Raw genomic sequence first — 26,921 nt, forward strand, 5'->3', positions numbered from 1 at the left:
CGCTCATAAGTGACGAGTTTTCGATTAAAGAGCTGTCTCGGCACGGGAAGGTGGTGTCACCAATTTAAAAAGTTCTGTCAGGGTGTAAATCACCTTTGTTGAAACACGTTGTCTCTCACAGGAGACAACTGTTCATGTTGTTATATCGACGAGATGAGGAACTTAATTTGCGCTTTCGTGTTAGATTAGATGATTTTGATTAAATCTTGTTTGCTACGTCTTCTAACATGAAGTGTTTGGGTTGTGGTCAGGAGGGCCACGGGCCGGCCCCGCCGAGTTCAGCGAAGCAGCTGCCCGGTGCTGCTGAGCAGGTGGGGGCCCACCTGGTGAGGAGCCCGCAGAAGGTATGAAGGTTCAGTAGTGGACAGCGAGAAAACTTTGAAAATGAGTGGATGTGTGGGGAAGGATGAGAGCACAGTGTTGTGTGGTGATGGGGTGAATGATGGTGAGGGTGAAAGTGAAATGGGGGAGAGAGACGGTGTGCAGGGAGAGCAGGAGGAGGGTGAGGGGCGATGAAGAGCATTTAGTGTGTGGAGATCAGGGAGGGAGAGGAGAGGTGGAGGTAGATGGACAGAATGAAGGTTCAGGAAAGAACAGTGTTGAGTCGGTTTTTAGAGCTGGAATGGAGGGAGAGACAGGTGAGGCAGAGGAGGTGATGGAGTTGGAGGCTTCTACCCTGATTAAGAGGCGAAGCAAAAGGAGGAATGTGGTGGCTGCTGTGCAGATCAGCAAGCTGGCTGCAGAGAGGAAGGAGCTGTCGGACAGCAGCGACGCTGAGAGCTGGTTCTCTGACACCAGTGAGGTTTCTGTGTCTCAAACTAGCAGTAAAGAACCAAGATGCCCTGTAGAATCTTTTAGAACATTTTTACAGCAAACTAAAGGATTTAGAGGAATAAAAATCAAAAGTTATTTTCCTACTTTAAGATCATTTTATTTCTCAGCAAGATATCAAAGGAACAAAGAGGCATCAGGTTTATCGGATCAGGAAGTTTTTAGGTTAAAGAAAATAATGTCAGAAAACAATTTTGATCAGAATGATGTACAGTAGCACTTTAATATTTTTATAGGTTTTTGGTGTGTTGGTTTTACCCAATATGGATTCTTTTAAAGTAACATCTTTGAATCTTAACGAGGCGAGGGAAGCTGAAAAACGTGCTTTGATTTATCAAACATTGAACCAAAAGAGAATTGATGTCCTTTATCTACAAGAAACTCATTTAACTGAAGCAGACTGGGTCAGAGAGTGGAGGCCATTTTTTAAGCTACGCTCCTCCCAGAGTGCAGGGTGGGCTTCCTGTTCTCTAAAGCTTTCAGTCCAAACTCTACCGAAGTGGAACACGTCATTCAGGGGAGGAGTCTTTTAGTCAAAGCAAAGTTTGATCATTTTAACATGGTTTTTATTAATATTTATGCTCCCATTACCAATGCAGAGAAAAAGCGTTTTTTTGAAAAAAATGGGGAAAGGTTGGGTGATTGTGGGTCTGAGGATTATGTTTTTAAAGGCGGGGATTTTAATTGTACTGAAAACGAGTTTTTAGACCGTAATCATGCAGAGCCGCATCTGGCGGCCCAACATGCTCTGCGGCAGCTGGTCTCGTCTCACGGCCTGGTGGACGTATAGAGGAGGATGCATGCAGGCTCCAGGCAGCACACATGGTCCCACATTAAGGAAAACCGAATCTCTTTAGCTCGTCTTGATCGTATTTATTGTTTTAAACACCATTTTAACGTGTTTAAAACATGCCAGATTTTACCGGTGGCTTTTACGGATCACTCATTGCTTTTAGGTCATGTTTTTATCAGAAACATTTTCCCCAGAAGCGCTTACTGGCATTTTAACTCAGTTTTAACTTATGATCAAGGTTTTAAAGAGATTTTAAGTTATTGTTGGAATGGTTTTAGACGGAGGAAGTCTGATTGTACCTGTCCGAGACAGTGGTGGGACTATGTGAAAGTTCAAATAAAACTGCTGAGTCAGCAGCACACTCTCAATGTCACCAGTGACATCACCGGATCTATCAAAGATCTGGAGATGAACATCGTGGAATTAGAACAACTTAGTGAATCCACAGGAAATCAAGAGCACATTGAAGTTCTCAAATCTAAAAGGCTAGTTTCAGCAAACCTGCTGGAAAATAAAGTCCAAGGCGTAGTGGTCAGGTCCCGGATCCAGAACATCACGGAGATGGAGGCTCCATCTGGCTTTTTCTTCGGCTTGGAGAGGAAACACGGGCAGAGGAAGCTGATCCACTCTCTGGTGTCGGACACAGAGCAGCAACTGAGTGAACCAGGGCAGATCAGGAGGAGGGCTGTGGAGTTTTACCGTTCTCTGTTCCACTATGAATACAAAGAGAACGAGAAACTGTTCAGGGAGTTCTGGAGTGAACTGCCCCAGGTCTCCGAGGAGACCAACACCGAGCTGGAGCGCCCCCTGGGGCTTCAGGAACTAAACACAGCCCTCCTCAACATGCAGGGCCAGAAGACTCCAGGCATTGACGGCTCACTGTGGAGTTCTACAAGGCCTACTGGGACATTCTGGCCCAAGACCTGCTTGATGTCTTCAAAGAGAGTCTGCACACTGTTCACTCCCTTTGTCTTGCCGCAGGGCAGTCATCACCTTGCTACCAAGAATAGAGAACCTGCAGGCTATCAAGAACTGGCGCCCTGTGTCCCTCCTCTGCACCGACTACAAGATTCTGTCCAAGGTTCTGGCCACGAGGCTGGGAAGAGCTATGGAGCAGGTCATCCACCGGGATCAGACCTATTGAGTCCCCAGCAGGTCCATGGTTAACATCTACCTAATTCGGGACGTTTTGGAGGTCTCTGGTTCATTATGTTTACAAACTGGCTTGATTTCACTGGATCATGAAAAGGCTTTTGACCGCGTTGAACACGGCTTCCTCTGGAAAACCATGAGGGCGTTTGGGTTCAGCGAGGGTCTAATTGCCAAGATCCAGGTGCTTTACAGTGACATTGAGAGTATGCTGAAGATCAACTGTGGATAGCCTGTTGTGCTCCTTTTAGGGTGTGTAGAGGCGTTAGACAGAGCTGCGCGCTCTCAGGGATGCTCCACTCACTCTCCCAGGAACCCCTCCTTCAGAAAATACGCTCGAGTGTTTATGGTTTGGTCTTACCTGGTTTTAAGAACAATATGGTTTTATCTGCCTACACTGACGATGTTGTTGTTTTTATAAAAGATCAGCAAGATGTCACTATTTCAACCCAGATCACAGAAAAGTTTTCTGTCTTGCCTGCTGCAAGGGTGAACTGGGAAAAGAGCGAAGCCCTGGCCGACGGCGAGTGGTCTGCTGGGCTCCCAGTTCTCCCTCCAGGTCTTGTATGGAAGAAAGACGGTTTTAAATATCTTGGTGTGTTTTTAGGCAGAAAAGACATTGTAAGTAAAAACTGGGAGAACGTCGAGCAAAAAATAACAAACAAGTTGGCAAAGTGGAAGTGGTTGCACTCCCAAATGTCATACCGGGGCAGGGTGCTGGTTTTAAATAATCTTATCGCTGTGGCGCAAGCTCTCCGTTTTAGACCCACCATCTGGTTTACCTGTAAAAATACAATCAGAGACGGTCAACTTCTTCTGGAACGGTCTACATTGGGGGCCACAGTCTGTTTTGTTTTTATCAAGAGAGGAGGGGGACCAGGGCCTTGTTCTTCTGACCAGCAGAACAGCAACATTTCATTTACAGTTTCTTCAGAAGTTCCTGACAGGATCTCCTGTGTGCAGGGATGTGGCCAGCTGCTGCTCTGTTTTTAATTGATTTTAGTCTTATAAGGTTAAAGGGGTTGCCTCTGTTTTATCAGAGTGTTTTTAAATCCTGTGCTTTTTCAAAACTGCGCAGATCAAATTCTCTGCATTGGCTTTTAGAAGAACCGTTGGTCTGTGGAGCAAGACTGGACCTCCGTGACAGCACCATGCCTCAGTGGAGAACTTTATACCAGCCGCCAATAAAAAAATTAGATAGCTGAACCCAAAGTGGCGTGAGCCACTCGGAAGTCGCGGCATCGAAACGCGGGATCTGTCGATCCCAATGGATGACGGAGGGGGGTTGCCTCGAGGGTCTACCACGCTTTGGTGATGCTCTGCTCTTGGAGCTCATCGTTCATTTGCTGTATTTTGTAGAAGAAAAAAAAATAGCACGTCTCTTTTTTTTCTTCTTTTTTGCTTTCCTCTGTTTCAGTGGAAAGTAACTGCAAATGGCTTTGAACTATCTGGAGGTTTAATTAGGCATTCCTCATCAGCAGGGGGATTGAGTGTGGGTGAGGTAGTGCGTGCGTGTGCGTGTGTGCAGAGAGAGGTGTCCAGGCTTTGCACCCTTTCAAAGACCGACGCAGTAACGGGACGACGCGATTGTGTTGGTTGTACTGTAAATAATTTGGGATTTGTTTTTTTTTTGTGAACAGCCATTTTGAGGCGAGCTGGCGTCTGGCGCCGTTTCCTGGGCGTCGGCAAATCATCAAGCAGGCGGCGGTAGACGTTTGAAGTCTTTAGAAGTTTTGCACCTTGATCTGCATGCAGCAGCCATCCTCTGACTGCCACCAGCACATCACAACTTTGTGATTTGAGTCTTTGCTTTTGTTTGATGTTGCAAATGTGTCAGGAGAGAGAGAGCAAAAAAAAAGATCTGCAATGATGTATTTCGTTCGCTTTGTTCTTCCCACCACCAGCAAAGGCACATAACCTTTACAGATTCTTTCAAAGTGCTAAACTAAAGCAATTTTCAGGCGCAATCTCTGGCGCAAAGGAGCCCAAGATTGGTCGGACAGCTTTTACGGATAGCCTTGCAGGACGCTAATGAATTTCTTTTAATGGGCGCGGCGTTGGTTTTTCTTATTTGACAGCATGTAGGATTGTTGTCCTAGTAAACACTTTTACAAGTGGGAGGGGGGGGAATCCTGTATCCTCCTCACCCTTTGTTGTTTAAAAGCCCCATATGGATTGTGAATCGGCAGCAGCTTTCAAAGCATCATTAGTCATGCATAAAAGACTGTGTGAACGCTTTAATACCGGCCCTAGGCTCCGGCTCTGAAGATCTGCCTTAATTGCCCACCTCTGCTGCATTCCGTGGTCACGTGCGCACAAGTATCGGCGCACAAGTTGAATCCGTGTGTGACACGGTCGGTGTTTGTGTGCGTTTGCTAATTGTCCATCGCTCGCTGGCACTAATAAGCGCGTAAAGAGACTGAGTGCTCTAAGATGGGCATTAAACGAGATTCAGACACACCCCTCTGCATGCCTTGAATAATGATCCTTTATCTCTGCTTTTCTTTTCCCCCTGTGGCTGACACACTTTTTTTTCCTTTTGCTTTTGCTCTGTGTGTGTGTGTGTGTGTGTGTGTGTATGCAGCGGTCCACCTGTTAGGCCTGACCTGGCATCTGCGGAACGGTGAGAACCAGCTGTATGAAAACGGTCTGAGTTCAGCGGACCATCAACAGGAGGACCGCGGCAAACTCCGACCAACGAGCTCCGTCCACCTGCTGGACGCGCTCAACCCTGAAAACACATACACGGGTGACAGAGGTGAGGTCTCTCTCTCTCTCTCTTTCTCTCTCTCAAACATGCTCACAGACGCACACCCACCCGAACCCACGCACTCATTGGGTGCGAATTAGCGAGACAGTCTCACTTAATAAGGTCATTCGGTGACACAAAGTGTGTCCAAATCCTTCGAAGGTGGCACTTGAAGGCAGATTACGTCCGTGGGATGCAACGAAGGCTGCTCCAAATGCGACCAACAAATGCGCCCTTCTTTTCCTCGCGTTCCAAAAATGGGGACGGCGTATCCTTCCCAGGGTTCATTGCATGCCAGACGGGGCATTTTTGGTCTTATGACAACTGCGGAGGAAACTGGAGCAGAGTACAGTTTCAAAGTATATTCAGATCTGGTGTTTGAAAAATGAAAAGCCCAAACGGTGGCTGTGTTGGCACAGTATGTCTTTGTCATTTGCATAGCTGTAAATTTGTAAATTTCGCAAATTAGCTAAGGCTATAAATGTTGTTGTGTTCTGCTGTTGTTTGTACTCAACACTGGTCCCCGTGCAAGTAATAACAAAATGAAATTGTATCCATAGTAACCTGTACTTTCAGGACCGCTGTAGCAAGTCAGCTTGATTCTGTGTCTTTTTGGACGGAGTTTTTCTGGAAAACGTGACACTTGTATGTTTCTCTAATAAAGTTGCAGATCATGTTTATATTGCACATCAGCACATGTTCACAGGTTAAGTAAGTCATTATTGTTCCATTTTCTAATTGACTCAGTTAATCTACAGCTGTGTGGTGGCAGAGAGCACTTCAAGCTTCGGCCAACTGAGCTGAGTGGTTAAGTGTTCGTCTTGCGATCAGAAGGTGGTTGTAGGTTCAATTCCAGCTTCCTTCTGTCAGATGTCAATTTTTTTATATATAATTAAAGATTTTTTTCCTTGCGCTCATGTTTTATAAAGAAAATTTATACATTTTTAAACATAGATTACTCTACACACATAGTAACAGATACAATATTTCAAGTATCCTAGATGACATTATCATTTGTTTTTGCTGTTCCCCTTAAGCCTCTGTCTGGGTTGTGTGGTTAGAATGCTGGGCAGAAAGACACTGGAGTCAGGAATATGATCCTAACCCCATTATGATTGATGGAGGAGACGGTTTGAACTTCCTTCTTCAGCTCTGAATCCGTCGACTCCTCTGGGAATGGAGGTCTTAGTCCAGGTGTTATTTGAGCTGCTGGATCCGCTTGTACAAAACAACCATATCGTTGCCATGGTCGCCATGTGTTGTCTGAAAGGTAAAATAAAAAATTACAAAAAATAGGAGAAAAAAAATCTCTTCAACTTCACAGCATCTAATGCCAAAACAAAAACAATTAAGAACAAAAGTTAACAGAGCAAATCCATCAATCTTCCTCGATGAGTGGTTCATTTCTACTCAATTAAATATTACTTTAATTTGCATGATGTGCCAGATTTAATTTCTCAAAATATAATGTTAACCTGTCAAACTCCAACTGGGCAAATCTGTTGATATTTTGTGTGAGCTCCACAAATCAGGTCGTTATGGAAATGGTGGGACAGTCGTTTTTAAAACAAATCAATTAAAAGCCCCATTTGCCTCAAACAACGTGGGGAGCGGGACAAACATGGAGTAAAAGGGGCTCAGGCCAAAACTGAACTTTTCAGTTGATGAAAATGGGCAAAGGCTAACACTATGCATCATCCTGAACTCACAAAACCTGGGGAGAAACACGGCGGTGGCAGTGTCATGCTCTGTGGGTGCTTTTCTCCTGCAGGACGTGGAATCTGGTCAGGATGGAGAAACAATCCCGTCTCTAGTTGAGCAAAACTGGGTAGAGTTAGCCAAAAAATACATGCAGTTGCAAATGCATCAAAAAAGGGGATTCTACAAAGTAGTTATCGAATATTCATATGTGAATTTTTCCTTTCCACTTCACAATTGTACTCTACTTTGTGTTAGCCTGTCTCTTAAAATCCCATTAAAATATACTATTTTATGGCTGCGTCATATGAATAGATTTTTTTTTCTTTTCTAAAAAAAAAACACTTGTGCTTTTTAAATCCACAGATGTACCAGCTAAAAACTAAGAGCAATCTTTTCCAAGCACCTGTAGTAATTTCTGCAGCCTGAGCACCGTCAGGGCTACACCGTGAACTGGAAAACCTCCAGCAACCAGTACCACGCCCTCCCAGTACATAAGCTGGTAGGACACGGCGACATGAAGGGATGGCACGACACAGCATCCCGCCGGTCGTGTCGGGCCGCCTTTTCTGATTCGTCAGGCCTTTCTGCGATAATTTGATGGGTTTATTAATCTTGACTGGGCCGTGGAATTCCACCTCACGCAGCGGGACTGAGAGCGAGCTGCCAGCTGCCTCGCAGAGAAGGGAAAATCAATCAGTCCTGTTTATTTTCTGTGAGTCGTTGCTGTCACTTTGAGGGCTAGAGCTCAAAGTGACGTCTGAGATGTTAGGTCAGTTAATTTGTGTTTCATTAAAAGGGGAGAAGGGGGAAAAAACACACACACACAGTTTTGTAGCCTCCCGGGCAAGGCAGGCTCATTGAAAATTAGCATGTGTACCCTAGCGTTGTGTTCCAATCAGGTCTGATTGGAGCCGGAGCTAATAAATTTTGCAGTCATTTATCGTGTAACTGAATGCCAACAAAACACTCTCCCATTGCCCTCAAGAAAGGCAGATGTTGGGGGAGGCCGCATGTGTTTTGGCCATTGTGAAAAAGGTTATGGGGATGATCAGAAACATAAATCCATATGGGCCTGTATGTCTCAAGAGGGTCAGAGTCAATACGGTTTTCCAGCAGGACAACCCTTAACGTTTTAGCTAACATCTAGGCTGGAGCATACAGAGAAGGGAATCTTTCACTATTTTTCTTTGGACAGTCTCTTTAGATCAGGGGTCTTAAACTCCAGTCCTCGAGGGCCGCAGTCCTGCAACTTTTAGTTGTGTCTCTGCTGCACCACACCTGAACAGAATAATTAGGTCATTAAGGCTCTGGAAAACTGATCTACACAAGGAGGAGGTCATTAAGTCATTTCATTCCAGTGTTTTGTACCTGTGGCACATCTAAAAACTGCAGGTCTGCGGCCCTCGAGGCCTGGAGTTTGAGACCCCTGCTTTAGATCATCCAGTGCCTGTCTTATGTCTTCGGTGCTTAAACAAATGCTGTGTATGTACAACAAAAATGACATAAAAGAAATTTAACTTCACAATTTAACGCCTTGAAATTGGCCTCGGTCTTTTTAAGAAAGACCGAGGACCTGCTCTTTCCTACGCTCCGCTTTCAGTAACCCTTTGCCAACGTTTTCACCAGCGTTTCACTGAAAGCAGTTCATATGCTAATGTGCAGTTCCAATAGGTGTTTGCTCGCTGCTGCTGCTGCTGCTAGTCTGGAGGAGCTTCGTGGAAAAGGCATTGCCCGGTGAGACCAACAGTTTTTTTGCAAACAAAATGGCTACCACAAGGATTTCTCAAACATGCATGAAAGAATCAAGGCAACACTCCAGGTATGTTTTTGATGATGGAATAACATTATAACATGAAGTAAAGCTCATTTTACACAATACTGCCCCTTTAAAAAGCGCCAAAAGCACCATTGTTTCTCCACCATTGGAAGAGAAGCAGGCCCATGGGATCATAGATCCGTCACCGTGCTTAACAGTAATTATGAGGTGAGACTCCATGCAACCAACACTCGTTTCCGAACAGCAGATGAATCTGTGAATAGGTTTGTTGTCGGGGTAAGTCTCTTCTGGCCGTAGCACTTGGTTCCAGGTAAAGTTTATGGTTATAATGGTGGAATTGAGGCTTTTTACTGGGCGTCACTCCCAATCAACCTTTGGGATGTAGACAGGGTCTAAAAGTTTAACAATGAACTTTTGGGATTATTTTTACCTTCCTTATTGTCCTCCTCACAGTGATTGGTGGCATGATAATATGGGCCCTTGTCCAGCCTCGACAATTAAAGAAGCTGAAAGAAAGAGGCCGCTATGTCTTCTGCTTTGGTCGAGAAAACAGGAAGTCATAAATAACTATTACTTGTTTACTAAAAGCTTCTGTTAATTAAAAAAGTAAATTGTGAATAAAAAATGGCTTAGGTTTCAACTATTTTAAAGGACTCTAAGCGGTGCTATTAATTGGGTCAAAGTAGTTTAGAAGAAAATTTCACTAAACTAAAGGGGAAGTATTATGTAATATCAACTTTTTTTTTTAGCTTCACATCATCATCATAAAGTTATAATGTTATTACCTCATCAAAAACATGCCTGGAGTGTCGCTTTGATTCGTTCACGCATGTTTGAGAAATCCTTTCATCTCCGTGGCAACCAACCAGCTGTACAAAACACCCGGTGGGACCGAGCGCCACCTTAGAGGCGCAGCTCCTCCTCAGAGCTGCAGTTTCCGAGCTTCCGCCTTACAGAGCAGCCGTCAGCCACCGCTCCCCCACTCGGCTCCTTCAGACTAGCCCACAGCGATCAGCAAACTCCTGGTGGAACTGCACATCAGCTGACCTCGTTATACAAGTTACTTCTGAGTGCAATGCGGGTAAAAACATTGTTAAAAGGCTAACAGAGGAGCATTGTCATGACAGGGCGTTAAAAAGAGCAGGAGTTTTTAAAGAGACAGATGCCCAAATTCAAGGCGTTAAATTACAAAGTCAGATTCTTTTTTAATTCATATTTGATATATGTAGCATTTTCACAACAACTGGAGGTGACAAAGTTACTTGATTGTGCTGTAAAATTGCTTTGTGCCTCTAGAAAATACTTAACACTGCCCCTTTAAAAGAACCAAAATACTAAAAACCGATACACTCGGTACAAATTTCAGTACATTTCTGCGTCATTAGGGCATTGTTTTGTTGTTAAAAGGCAATCGGCACACTGAATGATCTCATTCAACATGGAGACATTAGGCAATAAATCAACCCTGAACTGATTCCATATCCAAAAAGGCAGGTAATTAGTTAATCAGTGGCCGTCTTACCGAGCGCAGGACTAGAAATCGCTCGTCTCCACACTGCCTTCTGCCATCTATCCAGAGGAATTCTTAGCCCCAATTTAACCCCATGATATGGGACATTAATTGTGAGTTTTTCAGGTCACCAAGTCAGACGGAGCATAGCAACCCTTCATGCTTGGTCTAACCCTGATGGATATTACATCAGAGGCAGCCGGAACCCACGTGCGGGGAGCCGAACTGCAGCACTCTGCAATGCAGGCTACCTGGGACGTCCCTGAAGCAACTCCTCCTGATGAATCCTCACATTTTTAAGGATTAACACTCTCATTGGTCCCTAAATCCTCCTATAGACCCCGCCAGGGTCACAGACTTTCACTTGGAAGTGTTGCGTCACAAGCGCTCTATTGTTTCAACTCTCATTGCTTTACACGCTTGATGAGAGCCAGGGAAATCAAAATGGGCAGAGTTAAGCCGCTGATGCATGGGAGCTCAGATTAATAAAATTGGCACGGTGGAGGTGGTCCCCTGGCAGAGGAGGGCCAAAGAGATTAGAGATTAGACTGTAATCCAGTGTGGCAGATTATCACGCTCATCCCGCTCTACCCATCACCTCTCACACCGAGAGACCACACAATCCCCAAGATTACACCGCGGAGGATGGTGAGAGGAAGGGGTGTGGAGAGCAGGAGGGAGAGAGCGTTTCATGGTGGAAAGGGAAACAAAAGTTAAACTGGGAGGAGAGGCGAATAATTGAGAAGTGGGGGGACTTTTTTTTATTTTTTACATAAAACATTTAACAAGGAAAATTAGTATCCAACATGGCAGATAATTTTCTCATTAAGTATATTTCAAATGAGGTAGTTTGCATTAGATTGACCCCCAAAAAAGAAATGCTGGGAACAAGTCAACCAATCAATGTACGCACAGTTTGACCATAAACTATTCCAGAATTCACATCAAATAAAGTGAAGTAGCATGGGCAAAACATATTGTAAATTTCTACCAACGTTAATTTGACATCCCTTATCAGGTGTGACCTGCTATATGTAGAAACCGGTGTCATTTCTGTACCCTGTGATTTTCACTTTTTTTTTTCTCTTGGATTCAACCTGGGTGATTGACGTGAGTATTTTTGCTATTTTATTTGGATTTTCTCTGGAAACAGTTGAGGGTTCCATTAACTGTGCAGGGTTTCCCTCACTGTACTATAAGCCTGGCGGACCACAAGGCTTTACTTGTGCCCCCACTAGGCTTAGCATTGCTTATTTATTTATTTTTTTTTAAATGTTTGCATTTTTTAAAGACTTTACAGTTGGTGTTCAGATATGAATTTTCCAATCTTCCAATAACAGATAATTATCAAGTGATATATTTGCAACTAATCTCATCAATATGTTTCTCAACAATAATGTCAGCAAATGTCTTAAGAGAGCTCTTTGCTAGTCGCGTCTTGGAATGCTTCCTGTACGATACATTTTTAATGAGAAAGCCTTTTATAGGCTATTAGTTTGAACTAAACCATTAGGTGTTAAGTTGCACTGAAGAAGGTTGATTCCTGAATACTGATAGGTTTCAGCTGGTTTCCTGACTCTGTAGACGTTTTTTGTAACATGTTCAATTAGGCCTGTCAGAATAATCAATAAATCAATTAATTGCATGATAAATTAAAACAAACTCAATAATTTCCATTGGCATGATTTATCGTTTTTTTCTCTCTTCCTACCAAAAACTGGACGGTAAAAGTCTTCTGTTTGGTGCTTTGTTTTTTTGAAGGGTAATTTTGTTTACAAAGACTTCAAAGTTAATTTTGTTTGTCGTTTTATTTATTTATTTTCTAATATTTAAAATGTCTTCCAGTTCCACTGTTAAATGTTCATAAGAATGTAAAGTTTACTGATGTTTAAGAATGTGTTCTTGCGTTATTATTTTTTGCCATTACCATTATATCACTTAAAAATGGTCTCAAAACAACAATGTTTATCGCGATAACTTCTGGAACTATTTATCGTCCAGAAAAATTTGTTATCGTGACAAGCCTACGTTCGGTACTTACTCCCTCTGCCATTCCGCCGTAAGCCACAAAACCTAATTTATGGACTAATTTGTTTTGATTTCTTTCTCTGTGTTGACTGCTTGGATTTTTGCTACTAGCATCTGGTGTGAATTCAATGTCAACAGCCCCTCTTAGAAATAGATGTAGAGAGAAAAGCATTGGTGTATTCAATGCTGCTTTTTCTTCCTACTGTACAAAACAAATGTCTGTGGCTTGTCTGGGAAAAAAAAAGAAAAAAGATTGGAGACCAAGATGTAAATGTTTCCTTGTTATTGAGAAATAAATTCTTTTATACTTGATGCAGTGCAATAAACAGAACATTACAGTTGGGATATGAAGATCGCAGAGGAGGCTGATTGGAGGAGCATAGTTATCACTTTCTCCTTGTTTCCGATGTGATGGCACAGTGGGGAGAGATGAAACAATCTTGGCGGAATGATTTGAAGCTAGTAATCTTCTTGTATACTTGTTCAGGATTTCATTTATTTATTTATTTATTTTGCTGTGTTATTTTTTCATATCAACATCAATGCCACAGGAAAACGGGCTTTTTCGACATCTTTTTTTTTCTTTCTTTCTTCTTTTCTGTTTTGCTGTTCGTTTGATGCGTTGGGTCTCTGCCCAAAATCAGCATCCCAAGAAAGGGAATTTTAATTTACCTTTCTGAGACAGCCCCGCTCCGCCGCGCGAGACACTAATTGACATGTTGTGTCAACTGCGTTATGGCTACTGTCTTGTCGAGCCACACATGCTGCGTTTTATGTTCTCCTCGCCATCGCTCTCCTGCAGCTTTTCCGGAGATCAACCGGCAGCCCCCTTCTTAGTCCTCATCACGTAAAAAGCTTTTCTAATTAGTGTTACATTAATTGCCACTCACTCCACGATAATCAACCCCAAGCCGGGTGCGCACGCACACACACACACCAACTCCGGGCCTTTCCATTTCTTGATCTGACGCGCATTCTTGAGAGCTCGCAGACATGGCCACACGCGCGCGTGAACGTGCGCGCCCACGCGGAGAGATTCCTCTGGTGCAGATGAAAGCAGAAGTGCCCAGAAAAAGAAAGTTTGTGTCAGTGGATTCCCTGCCTTAATGAAGTACATCAGGGCGCGAGGAGGGAGGGTAATATATCACTCATTGTGAGAGCGTCTGATTTATTAATGACGCGAAATGATACAAACTGACATACACTAGATGGGAATATTGCCTGATTATAATGTGGAGGGGATGAAAACGCGGAGCTGCGCCATCCCAGCCTCTCGCTTGTGTAAACCGGCTGTAAAGTCGGGTTCTGAGCTGTTTTTATTCCGTCTTGGCGGTGTGGCTTAGAAACGGTGTGGAGATGGGATGGATTGTGACACAGACAGAAAGAAGGGCTCTTAAAGAGCACATCAATATTCCAGACTGCGTGCAGAGAGAGAGGGTGGAAGGGATGGTGGGTTGTGTGTAGAGAGAGGGGCAGGGAGGGGGATATGAGTGGCGGAAACGGTGAGAAAGGACGCGTGCGCACGAGCTCTGATGGACTGGGCCGTGTAACAGCGGATGCATTGATTTTCTCACGCTGGGATACAGTCTCAGGGTGCAGCACGCGCACATGCTTACGGCTCAGACACACGTGCGTGATGCAGCGTAGATCATTTAGTGAGCTCTCTGCTTGAGCTCCTCGAGTCAAGAGAGCACAAACATGTCTGCATGCGACACAGCCCGCATCCAAAACCCTGTCATTAAAATATGGCTGGACAAGTCGGGTGTGATTTAAAGCTGCAGTCGCTGTTTACACTGTAGACAACTCATTTCATCTGCAACATGGAGCCTCTTAGGAGTCGCTGTTGATTTTTTTGTTTGTTTTCTAAAGCCTCAGATTTGATGTTTTGGGTCACAAAATAATAATAGTTGGGTTTATCTCTGTGAAAAATAATATTGTCACCTTTCTATTCTAAAATAAGTGGCTTTGTTTGGCAAAAAGGGATTTTTTTTCCTCACACCCCCAAATCATCTTTTAGCAAAGGAGAGAAGGGAATTTTTCTGCCACAACCATTTTTGCCCCCCCAAAAAAAGACTTAGGCTATTTTTTAAAATCTAGATAATACAACTCTAGACAACATTAAGAGCGCACTGAAAATCACAGAAACTGATCATTGTAAGCTCTTAATTTTTTTTCCAGAGCTGTATATATATATATATGTTTAGTCATTTTTTGCTTTGTTTTGTTGTTTTTTGTTTGTTTGTTGTTGCTTTTTTCTGCAAAAAGTGGTTTTGCCAGAAAATCACCACCTGCTTTTGTTTTTTTTACCACCAGCACCAACGACTCCTTTATCTTTTTATCCAATTGATAACATGAGTTACACTCACATAAAAAAAAATAAAGTGTTTTTGAACTGAAATATCTCAAGTAAAACTTTAAGCATCTATCATGACTTTTTGATTCCCCTGGCAATGTTTGTTAAAAAAAATCTCCCACTATGTGGAATTAAATGATCCATTTAAACAAGTAATTAAACAAGAAATGAATAACAAGAGCATGAATACATCACAAACAAGTTGGAAAACTAAATAATAAATGAATTGGATTTGTGACACACTGATAAAGTATCGCAGTCGAAAGCAAAAGGCAATTATGAATATATGCAATATTGAAAAGTGTAATAATAGTTCAAAGATGTTCTTTCTTGTATTTTTTCTGTTAATCTTTTGCCAAATTAATGACTTTATTTAACCATTTATTAATTTCTGCATTTATCTGTAACTTTGGCGGTCTTTGTGCTGTTCATGGTTAGTTCTTACATTTTTTTTTTTATCAGGTATGCTTTTACTCTTACTGCATTGATACTTTTACCACCGTGATCCAAGAGGTGACGTGTGAACTTTAACATTTTTTAAATGTCCCCCGATCAATCCTGAAAGTCAAAGTTCTTAAAAGTTCTTTTTTTGTTTTTTTTTTTTTGGTTTTTAACTTAATGGAAATCGATACATCTCGTCACAAAACCTCATAGTGATTTTTCTTACTTTCACTTGAAATAATGACACAGTTGAGGAGGAGAAATTCACTCTGCGGTTCACTGACTTGCAGGCGTTAAGTATCTGCCCAGACTTAGCCTATTATAAACTTTGCTAGAGCTCAGTTTAAAAAAAAGAAAGACAGCTGAATACTTTATCCTTATGCCATCTTGTGCAACGCATGTTAAATATGTAACGCGTCGGTGTCAAGCGGTGAATGAGTTTGTGAACAGGCAGACGTATCTGTCACAGATGTAACCCGAGGCCTGATGGTAGAAGGTGAAGACAGACGGTAGAAGTAATAGAAGGCCCCGGGGCCCGGAGCATTATCTCCTCCATACTCTGACTGACACTCATTAGGCTGCACAGTGGAGAGGGGAGGCTGAAAGCTTATTAAGCCACCTGCTCAAAAGGCCCTTAATTGAATCCAAGTAATTATAGAGACCTTGCCCATTGTGATATTTTTATTCATCCTGCGGCAAACTCAATCTCTCTTGCATTCAGAACAGTATTAATGTTGTCTGCGCCGATACATGCATGATTTACACACGGACAGTATTGACTATTTCAGACACACATACACACACACACCCCTGCGCGTGCGGTTTGGTCCCCTCAGACGTGTCCCGTTACTGAGACCCTGACTGCAGCGTAATGCTGTTCTCTGCTTCATTAGAACATGAGGGGTAATAACATTAATTGGGAAGACAGTGTGTCGAAAAATAGATTGTAGGTGTAATTGTTTTACCTGAATTTCCCGTAGGCAAGAGGAATTAATTAGACCTTGTGTCCCGAGTCATAATGTAGTTCCTCTTCCTCGCCGGCCTGATACGCACACGGCCGCACACACACACACGCGCACGCACAGAAAACACACGAGCTTGGACAGGCACATGAAACTCTGAGCTAAATGGGCTAAATGGGCTGGCAGACTCGCGTCGATTGTTAAAAACAAAAGATTCACGTAGACTTTAGGGGTGTCTCGATGAATTACGTTCATGAATTTAGACCAAACGCGATGTTGTGCTCACAAAACGTGGTTGAGATGAGACAGGATTGTGTTGCCTTGATTCTTTGATGCATGTTTGGGAGGTCTTTTAATCTCCGTGGCAACCATTCAGCTGTGTAAAACGCCTGGTTGGACCTGACGTCGCTTTGGAGACGCAGCTCCTCCTCGGAGGGCCAGGTTTCACAGCTTCCGCCTCACGGAGCAGCCCTCCGCCACCACTCCCTCACTCAGCTCCTACAGACTAGCCAGCAGCAATTAGCAAACACCAGGTGGAACTGGGCATCAGCTGAGCTCAGCATAGGAGCTGCTTCTCAGAGCAACGCTGGTAAAAAAAGTTGTTAAACGGTTAACAAGAGGAGCCATGTTGTGGTGACTTCCTGAAGGCAGAGTTTCAGAAAGAGCAGGAGTTTTTAAAGAGACAGAGGCCCAAATTCAAAGCGTTAAATTACAAAGTAAAATTTCTTTTAAGTCATTTTTGATAGATATGTAGAGAACGTTTTTAACAACTGAAGTTAACATAGTTACTTGATTGCGCTATAAAGTGGCACTATGTGCCTGGAAAATACATAATTATAAACCACTAATTTTAAAAATGTTCTTTTAGCTTAGCATCAAATCAATGTTATAGCACTGCAACCTCCCCTTTCTGCGTATGTCTCACACTAGAGCCACACACACCTTCACTGTGTGTAGGGGGCATGTTCTGTTGTTTCAGCCTCATGGGTTGTTGTTTTTTTACCAGCCTTTGCAAACACAGATGCAACAGATGGTCAAGCTTACAGCACCCACCTGCTCTTAATAACAGCTTACACTTTACCAGAAATCAGATGCTAACAGCAGTTTGATGGTGTTTTATGAGGCAGATGTCAGTTTCTTTTATATCTCTTTTGGCACTCGTGGCCTTCATTAATGAGTAGTTTACAGGAAGAAGGGCTGAGAGAGAACAGGAAAACATTCAGTAAATACCCCGGGGTCAGGAATGGAACCCATTAGTGAGCCACGCAGTTGCACCCTGAATAGACAGAATAATTTGAGAACAAACCATACTGTAGAAAGAGAGAGTTCTGGAGAAAAAAAAAGTGGGGGGAAAAATAACCTAAATCTGATCTTGATGTCCAGCAGTTTGAAGAAAATAACCTAGCCTGTTTAGTTTTTTTGGGGGGGGGAGTAGAACAGAATGGTGTTAAGTCAAAGCAGTAGTAAGTTTTGTTGTACTTCATGCAGCGCTACCTGCATAATTGGCTGAAGCAGGATCATTAATGTAATGCAGGCTATTTAGTTTACAGAAGTGCACTAATGATTAATCGTTTCTGTCAAGGCTGCTTTATTGTTTGATGTTAGACATGAAGAAGCCAAAGAGCTCTTTAATCGCTTCTTTATTTAAAAAAAAAAAAAATTCTTTTTTTTTTTAAATAAACCTCATACATGTTTTTGCTCACAAATTGCTTTGCTTGCCAGCTAATGATGAAAAGCACAAGAGGAGATGCATGCAATAACATTTATTTTTATCTTTTCTCTTTTTTCCGTTTTTTGCTAATAACCAGCAGTAGGTGTGAATTTTGAGCGGTTTTCTTCCTTTAATAAACAGCAAGGCGTGAAGAAATTTTACCTCGCTGTTTGCATACTGCCTCGTTCATTTAAGCTCGCATTCGTTTTCCCTGCCAAGAAGAAATGAGCAGAGATCTTCCATTTGAAAAAGATGTTTTGTTTTTTTTTCCCTTGTTGAGATCAGGATGATTGACAGCAGTCACGTGAGTAGCTTGAAAAGGTTGCTGTTTTTATTTTTGTTTTGTTTTTTTCTTGTGGAACTTCCCAAATCGTCTCAGACCCTCGCCTCTCTCGGATTACCCTTCACTGACGAGACAGAATAAAAGAAGCGCAACACAGGTTTTCTTCTGTCTTGCATCAGCAGCTGTAAAATGACACAGCCGCCCACTTTTCTACGCAAGCCTCCTCCCGTGTTTCCCCTCTCCTCTCTCGCTCTCTTCTGCTTCCCATCAGCTGACCTGAACGCCACTGTTCTGTCCCCTCGTTGCGTCAGGCTCGGCGAGGCGCCGTACGGTAATTAGCATCAGAAGGACCTGCTTGCTCGTCTGCCCGCCAGCCAGCCTGCACGCCTCTGTGCCTGACAGTGCTCTGCCCTGCCCTGTTCATGTTTCATTCATCTAAAGCTGAAGAAAAGATCTTTTTTTTTTTTTTTTCTTGGGACGTCCAACCCTCTGCTGATCTTTACTCTTTTTGTAACCAGACACAGGAAGTGTGGATTAGCATAAAAAGGAGCAGTTTGCTGAGGTAGACGTGGCCAAGATTGTGTGACTGCTTAACTTTACGTGTGCTAGACCATTACTCAGTTTGGAGGAGAGTCTAAAATCAGACCAATACAAACTTCAGACAGTCCTATCTTTCTTTTTTCTTTTTTTTTTTTTACTAAGTATTTATTTTAGCCCTTTCTTTCTTGCTGCGTACAGCCAAACTTCATTTCAGTCACCAAAGTTATCAGCATACTTTAGTTTTCAGAGCAAAGGGAAAAAAAGTAACAGCTACATTATATATATATATATATATATATATATATATATATATATATATATATATATATATATATATATATATAAATGCAGTTATTTTGTGTTTATTAGTATGCTGTTTGACATTTTGAAAGGTTTGGGCTCAATATTAAAACAGGATTGCACACTTTGAAAAGAGACATGAAAAGTCATTTACTGCTGGGCGAATAGTAAATATTGATGCGACTTAAAGTGCAATTCCACCAAGAGCGCCCAGGCTATTTACAGGAAATGTCCACGCGAAAGGTCTATCTATAGATAATGCCGTGAAGTGATCATAGTAATACGCCAACGGTGCGGCGCGTGTAAAGAAGCCAAGATGCACCGAGAAATCAGCTGGTCACCAGCGAATATATCATCATCGGAATATCAGTGTACGCAGTGTTCACATCGCAAAGGACCGCTTGGAGTGGAATAACTGTCGCCTATTATCTTACAAGTTTTCTGAACTTGCATTTTACATGCTGATGTCATAAAGCCAGTTGAACAAAGACTGACCACAGCAGACACCCACAGACGTTGCCGGAAAATGCTAATGGTCACAGATTGGAACAAGAGGAAGGAAGAAAATAGGTATGTATTGCACCTGATACCGCGATATTTACCATCACAAGATTTTCTAATATTATGCAGCCGTACTAGGGACTAATATCAGCTCATTTCTGGCAAATGAAAATATGTTTGCAGGTCATTGAGGCTGCGAGGGAGCAAGACTTGAATCAGATAACAGGAGGGCTGAGGAGAGTACAACTAAAGTTACTGTGTTTTATCCAGTTGGGCTTGGATAAAACCCAATGGAACGTGCTGTTTTTAGAAATCTCAGAGTTAAAACAAGGATCGAAACTATAAGGAACACACATTTGAAAGGTTACAGTCAGCTAAATATAAAGACAGGATACTAAAGAGAGTTCAAAACCTTCACGTCATTATCATTTTGTCTTTGCTTTAAAATATTAAAACCCTGTTTTAGAAGCACTGTTTGCTCACATACACCTCTACTCCCGCTATACGTACTTAACAAGCATTGAGAAGTTTAGAGTTTGTATCTATAGCGTCAGCCTGAACCAAAATTTGGGTTTCAGTCGGGCTGAAATTATATGCTTAATAGACAGGTAGGGTCAGGCTGGTGGTGCTGGGGTGTGTTTTTAATACACACCCCATTCTTGCATTCTTGTTTAGCACAGTGAAACTAAACAAGAATGCACGGCAAAAAGTTATGTTGATTCGCTTAATGTAGCTGCAGAGGAGTAGGTGTTTACCCGAAGGAGAGGTGAAGAAGTTAATTAGACTGTAACAAGTGCAGTGCACTGTACAACTAAAGCGCATGCGGCTCCTTTCCACTCCTCTCTTCTCCTATCAGTCACACATCCCAGAAGATTTGCACTTGACTCGCCTTGCAGTTACAACAAGCGGCAAAGTGGAGCTGTAAGATGTTAAGCAAAGGCTAGAAAATGGGAGACATTGCACTACTAAGCCAACAGAGTGCATAGTCAGAGGTCCAGAAGTGTTTTAAAGTGGCAGCAGTTTTAAAACAATATGTCGGGTTTACTTCAGGGTCTAATGTTTTAGGCCTAATCTAAACTGTAGCAGAAAGGACAAAAAGTATTATTTCAAATGTTGTTTTTAGATTGTATTTTATCTCATGATAAATTAAAGGTGTAACCAAGTTTTCTATTTGCAGCCTTTGTACTGCAGTTTGAGAATGATAGCAATTTGGTTCTCCAGAACAGGTGGATCAAGCAGGTGGAGATTTTTCAAGTAGTATAGTATAGTATAGTATAGTATAGTATAGTATAGTATAGTATAGTATAGCGTAAAATATTAAGAGGGTTGGTGATGTCAACAATACCAAACAAACTAGGATCTGGTTTGTTTGCAAAAGTGTTTGAGTCTTCAATGTTGTCGGATTTAGTTTCTGATCAACCAGTGTTGATTTTCCCAGATGTCCATAATCAACACAGACCTGCCAGTAAGTTTGGACTGAGAAGGAAGAGTTTGAACTATTATATCTGTGTGTTTCATTGACAGATATCACAAATGTAACATTTACAATCACATTATCACCTTGGGAGGGTTTTCTGCTTGCTCTGTTGTGTTTCACATTATTTCACAAGCTCTTGTGATCAATTAATGAAATCCCGCCGCTGTCACCTGGTGATCTGGTGTACGTTAAAGGATCAAAAAATCTCTTAAAGCTATCCGCTACTGGAGTCTGTGAAAAGACCCAGATTTCTTTGCTGGGCGTCATGGTCGTTGGCATTGCTCAGCTGTTGTTTTGATGTGTTGTTACATAATGCACAGTAGCACTCTGCAGCCGCCCTGGAGACTTTGTAAGTATGTTTGAGGTGATGAAATTCCATTAAGACTTCTGGACCCCCTTCCACATGTAAGTCAAACGCACGGCGCCCTTCCTTAAGCCACTTCCAGCATAGCTAAAAGCCCCTCCCAGACCTGCACTCTTAGCTCCCTCTCTCAGCGTGACAGCACATGTGATGTATGCCGGCTGGCCTGTGGGTGTGCACGGTGTCGCCATAATGGAGTGGTGGAGCTGCGGGCGTTATGGATTGAGAGCGGGCAGACTCCTCCATGAATCTGCCTCTAACTGTTCTTCTGCCTTTGTGGTGGTAACGATTGGCTGGCTCCCCTCTGTCAACATATTTCCTCCATCTTAGTTTAGAAGCAGAGATATAGCTCTCCATAAAGGCCAGCACAAAGAGAGTTGTCCCCCCCACACCCTCCTCCGTACACAAAAGACTCAGGACTGGGGCTTGATAAAGGCTTTACGTAGAGAGAGGAGAGGAGCTGATGGCCGGCGGGACTGCCGGATGGGCCCTATTCTCTCCACACACAAAGACGGGCTCTCACTCAAGACACTATCTGTGCGCCGTGGGTCTGTTTGTGAATGCATGCGGACGCGTGTGTGTGTGCGTGCCCTTCTCACTTTTTTTCTTTCTTCTGATCCCCAGTTTCCTCTTTTCTGTGACACACACACACATCCTGACGCACGCATCCGTCTTTCTTGTTAGCAGATGCTAATATAGCGCACGACAAAAGCCCCGGTAGAGAGCTTTCAGACCCCAACACTGGCTTTCTAAAGCAGTTCATCTTCATGCACAGTGTATCCAAAGGACTGCCAAAGCCTACTTCCTTGAAAAGATGTTTTTTTTCTTCTTCTCTCTTTTTTTTTTGACTCTCTCTTAGTCATTTGGAGATCTATTCAGTTTCACTTAATTAGCTGTGCTGCTGATCTCGCCGTGGTTATAGGACATTAGGTTGGTTATGAATTGCTCCCGGTGATCTTGAATGGAACTCCTTGTCCACCTTAATAAATCTCCAGCATGTGACTAAAGTGTTTCACCTGTGCTCCTCCCCCCCCCCTTTCTTCTTCTCCCTCTCCTTCTTTCACCTGCAGAGAAATGGGTGAGGGGCCGCGCCATCGACCGTGGCGAGATCGACGTCGGAACCCAGCAGAGCCAGGCGATCCCGCCGGGCCTCTTCTGGAGGTTTCACATGACCGTCCACCATCCGACCTACGTCAAGTTCAATCTGTCGCTGTCGCACAACGCGCTGCTGGGGGTCTACGGTCGCAGGAACATCCCGCCCACACACACTCAGGTGGGGATCGCTCCTTTTTGCAGAGTGCTGCTCATCCAGATGGGCCCCACTGCGCCTTTCTTCCCATGTTCGTCCTCCCTTTGTCTGGCCTTGGATTGGGTGCCTATTTAAAGAACTCAATCCAGTTCTCACAATTACGTATTTCAAACGGGGGGAATAAGTTTTTTTTGGTGTGTTTTTCGTTGGCAAAGGCATTGTAGGTATCGAAATTGTCATGTTGCCTTGCTTCCTTCAGTGCAATTCATGGTGTACTTCTTGCAATATTACGCCAGGATTCCCGTCTCCCATTGAGGATTCAAATCAGTTTTGTTTCTCGCTCTTAATAATATTGATTTGCAGTCAGACAGGTGTCCATAAACTGTATTTATGCGTTTCCGTCGGCTGAATTTGTGAGAACACAATAACGGGTTGATTGATACGGCAATCCAGCGGAGCGTGAATTGTTACCTGCCTGTTTAAACAGGTAACAGTTGAGAGCCGCGAACAAATCACCGTTTCCAACTTGTTTTGACAACAGACACGGCGAATATGCAAATGAGAACAATTAAATTGTGACTTCAGCTGTGTTAAAACGCAGCGTAAGAGATGATGGAAAACCCACTTTTTATTGTTTTTTTTTAATCAGGCTCAGTAGAGTAATCAGCCAGTGGGTCCTAATCTCGTCAGATGTAGGCCGTAATGTTGCATATTGCTGTTTGTCTACTGCAAAAAAAAAAAAGAAAAAAAAATATTGTCCCCATAGGAGAGAAATATTTTTCCAAGCTGTCTTAAGAAGCGTGGATGTTGTTGTTTTCCAACAAAATGATTCTTTCTGTGCTTCTAAGCTCACACACACACACACACACACACACACACGCACACCCCGAGACGCTGTACACGGCTGGTGTTGTGCCATGTAACAAGCACATATAGAGACAAAGGATGCGTCTCACTCTGAGTCATCTGCTTTTTAACATCAGTGCTTTCCTGCTCTTGTCTGCATGAAGAGGTCTAATTAGCCGTTTTTGACATTCGCGTGACACAGAGCCCTCAAGGGGAATGAGACTCAGTGAGGGCTTTGCTACTTCAAGGAGGACTGAGCGATGGATAGATGGCAAGAGGGAGCCGCTGCTGCTGCTGCTGCTGCTGCTGCTGCTGGTGGAGAGACTTGAGCAGGGAGAGAAAGAGGAACAGAACAGTTTAGGCGAATGAAATGGGGAGTCTTGCGATGTATGTCAAGTTCTGGAGGGAGGACACCGAGTTGAAGCCGTCGAGTCTCGAAACTTGCTACAATGTTGTCGACCCCCGCCTCTCCCCCGGTCTATATTTAAAATCCAGAGTGAACCCGAGCGATGTTGTGAGATTGTGATCTTTTAACCCGGCTCTGTTGCGTACCGCGTGTATTCACAACTGCGCAATGAAAGGAATCATGCTGACATGTCACTAAGCCTGGCAAAGCTTTAGCGGCGTGCCAATTTATTCTTCATTTACTGAGTAAAAGACACGTCTTAGCTGTATCACCTTATGTCACTGTTCATTTCGCTCAGCAAAACTCACAGGTGTTAATGGCAATAGGAGAGAGTGTATGATGGGGGGGAGAAGAAAAAAAAATCTACATCTGTGGAGGTGTGTTTCAAAGGCTCCGAAAAAAGATATGATCAGAGCGGTGAAGCTTTCTTGAGAAAAATCACACATTAGCAAATGCTAGCTAAAAGATGGAACCAGAACTTGCTGTTTAGGGTTGACACAGGCTGTTTAGTTTTTTTACCATTTAAGTTTTGAGATTTCTAACATAATAATTAGGATTTATGAACAGTCTCTAATGTATGTACCTTTGTAAATTGGTCTCTTACCAATAAACATTGTGGGCGCCATTTACCTAGCTTTGGCATGCTCGTTTACCGTTATGTTGCTGTTGCTTGCAAATGTATTGATTACCCTTAAAGTTTTTTTTTTTCCCCTACATTGTCTCAATTTATACCTACAAATGCCTGTGTATCACATTGTGTCAAATCAAAGGCAGCATTTTGATCTAAAATACAGGTGTCAAAGCCCGGTCCTTGTGGCCTAGTACCCTGCAACCTTTACATTTATCTCTGCGTAAAAACAGCTGCATCATACAATGAGGTCACTAGAAGAGCTCTGTAGAACTCGACTGCAAGCTGAGGAGGTATTTCAGTCACCGCTTCAGGTGCGCTGGACAAGGGACACATCAAAAATGTGAGTTTGACACCCTGGTTTAATTCTTTAGCGTTATCCTGAAGAAGGTTGAACCTCCACCCGAGCCTCAAGTTTTATGCAGCTTTCGCCTAGTTTTGATCAACAAACGGACCTGATTTTGGCTCCGTCCACCACCATGGTCACTGTGGTGGTGGTATACGCAGGGTTGCATACAATGTGACACTGTATTTTCAAAGCTAGCCAAAGGTTTAGTTTGTGTCTTGTCTGATTGGTGTGTTTGCTGTGTCCCCTTTTTGACCAGTTGCAAATTTCAATCAGGACTTCTTCTGGCTTCCTTTCAAGCCAGAAGAAGTGTGGCTTGAAAGGAAGCCAGACTTCCTTTCAGCAGCTTTCCTGCTGTCATTTACCCAGCTAAATGTAGTTATTAAGTAACAGCCATAAATGATTCATCCACTTAAAACTGTAGCGTCTCCAGAGATGTCATAGGTTAAATACAAAAAGGTTTTTTATATTGAAAAAGGAAAAGATTATCCAAATGAATTTATGAAATTGGTTTAACTTGACACATTTCACTCAGTCTTACTCAAATCCTTTAGTTTACTTCAAACAAAGAAGTAAACTAATCAAGGATTTTTTAAAAAGTTGTTTGTTTTTTTTGGCTCAGGCAGCCTTTATTTTAAAGTATTTAGACAGGAAAGTGTGTAATGAAAGAGGGGGAAGACATGCAGCATCAGGCCGGGAATTGAACCTGCGATTAAGGTCACAGGTTACGTTTGTTGTGCTCTACCCCGGCGGCTCCACAGCACCTGGTTGGTACAGGATCTGTCCCTGGTGAAGCTTGTGTCGTAGCGTCAGACAGGATATAAGCGAGGCATTGAACTAAACTGTTTCAAGTAAAGTCAAAGTAAAATGTTCCTTTAAGTTACAGTTTTATTTTTACTTTTAAGCTAATTCAACAGAAAAAAGCAAATTGTCATCACTAAAAGTGAGATTAATGTAAATAAGTCCATAACATGAACTACAGCCCAAATACACTTTTTAGAGTGTATGGTTTCCACATTTTAATTGTAAATATCTTCAGATTTTCAGTTACTAATTTCATTATCCTGGCCAATATTTTAAGATTATTGCTGTCCTGTGAGTCATCGCTTCCTTAGTTTTGACAAGCACATACAGTGATGCCTTCCACTAAGATCCGATTTGCCGGCTCAGAGCTGCGATCCTGTCGATGTGTCGTTTCCAGTTCGACTTCGTGAAACTGCTGGACGGGAAGGCCCTGCCCAGGTCGCTGACCGATCCCGTCTCCACCGCCAAAACCCCAAAGGGCCTGCTGCTGAGCGGCCTGCAGGAAACCGGCTTCATCGAGTACATGGACCCCGGCACGTGGCACCTGGCGCTCTACAACGACGGACGCAACCTGGAGCAAGTGCTGCTCCACAGCACGCCCATAGGTGAGTGTGAGACCCCTCCCTCTCCGTATCCTGCAGACCGCGAGTGCTGCCCGGCTTTCTTTTTTCCTGTCATCTCTCCCCGCTCACCCCCATGTTTCTCTCTGCGAAAACATAAGGAGTGATTTGAAACTCATTGACATTTGGTGGGGGAAACTTTTCCTATTATGCCAGTTAGTTTGGCATGCCAAGAGAGACGGCAGATAGGAAAGGGGAGGACAGCTCCCCTAGTAATAACAGGGCTTGCTAACTGCGGCTCATTGCGATGACACACACGGATGGGAGTGTAAATTGAAGGATGTGAATAATGCAAGAGTATGCGGCTGAATATAGACAAGTGGATAATTACCGGGGTAATTGCTTCTTCACCTGGTTGTCCAGTAAACCTTAAAGGAGCACGACGTTTTGAGAGCAGCCAACTCAATAATTGTTAGGTTTTTTTTTTTGTTGTTTTTTTTTTAAACAATGTTTTTAAATGTCTATTTTCATATTTTAGTATTTTAAACACATACTGTATTTCACTGAGGCACTTTTGAAGCTTTTAAGCTAAAGTTGTGTATCACCAACCTCTTG

General features: G+C 43.0%; 1 protein-coding gene across 1 annotated transcript in view; it reads left to right on the forward strand.

Moving 5' to 3' along the window:
* LOC102224860 (teneurin-1-like) overlaps positions 1-26,921 on the forward strand; it is a 282,296-nt gene that overhangs the window by 130,931 nt on the left and 124,444 nt on the right. The window contains exons 6-8 of the mRNA XM_023328889.1: positions 5,358-5,531; positions 22,538-22,740; positions 26,144-26,351. Of these exons, the coding sequence (XP_023184657.1) occupies positions 5,358-5,531; positions 22,538-22,740; positions 26,144-26,351 (585 nt within the window). The remainder of the gene's footprint in view (positions 1-5,357; positions 5,532-22,537; positions 22,741-26,143; positions 26,352-26,921) is intronic.

The sequence above is a fragment of the Xiphophorus maculatus genome, chromosome 23 (assembly GCF_002775205.1).
Source record: "Xiphophorus maculatus strain JP 163 A chromosome 23, X_maculatus-5.0-male, whole genome shotgun sequence".
NCBI lineage: Eukaryota > Metazoa > Chordata > Actinopteri > Cyprinodontiformes > Poeciliidae > Xiphophorus > Xiphophorus maculatus.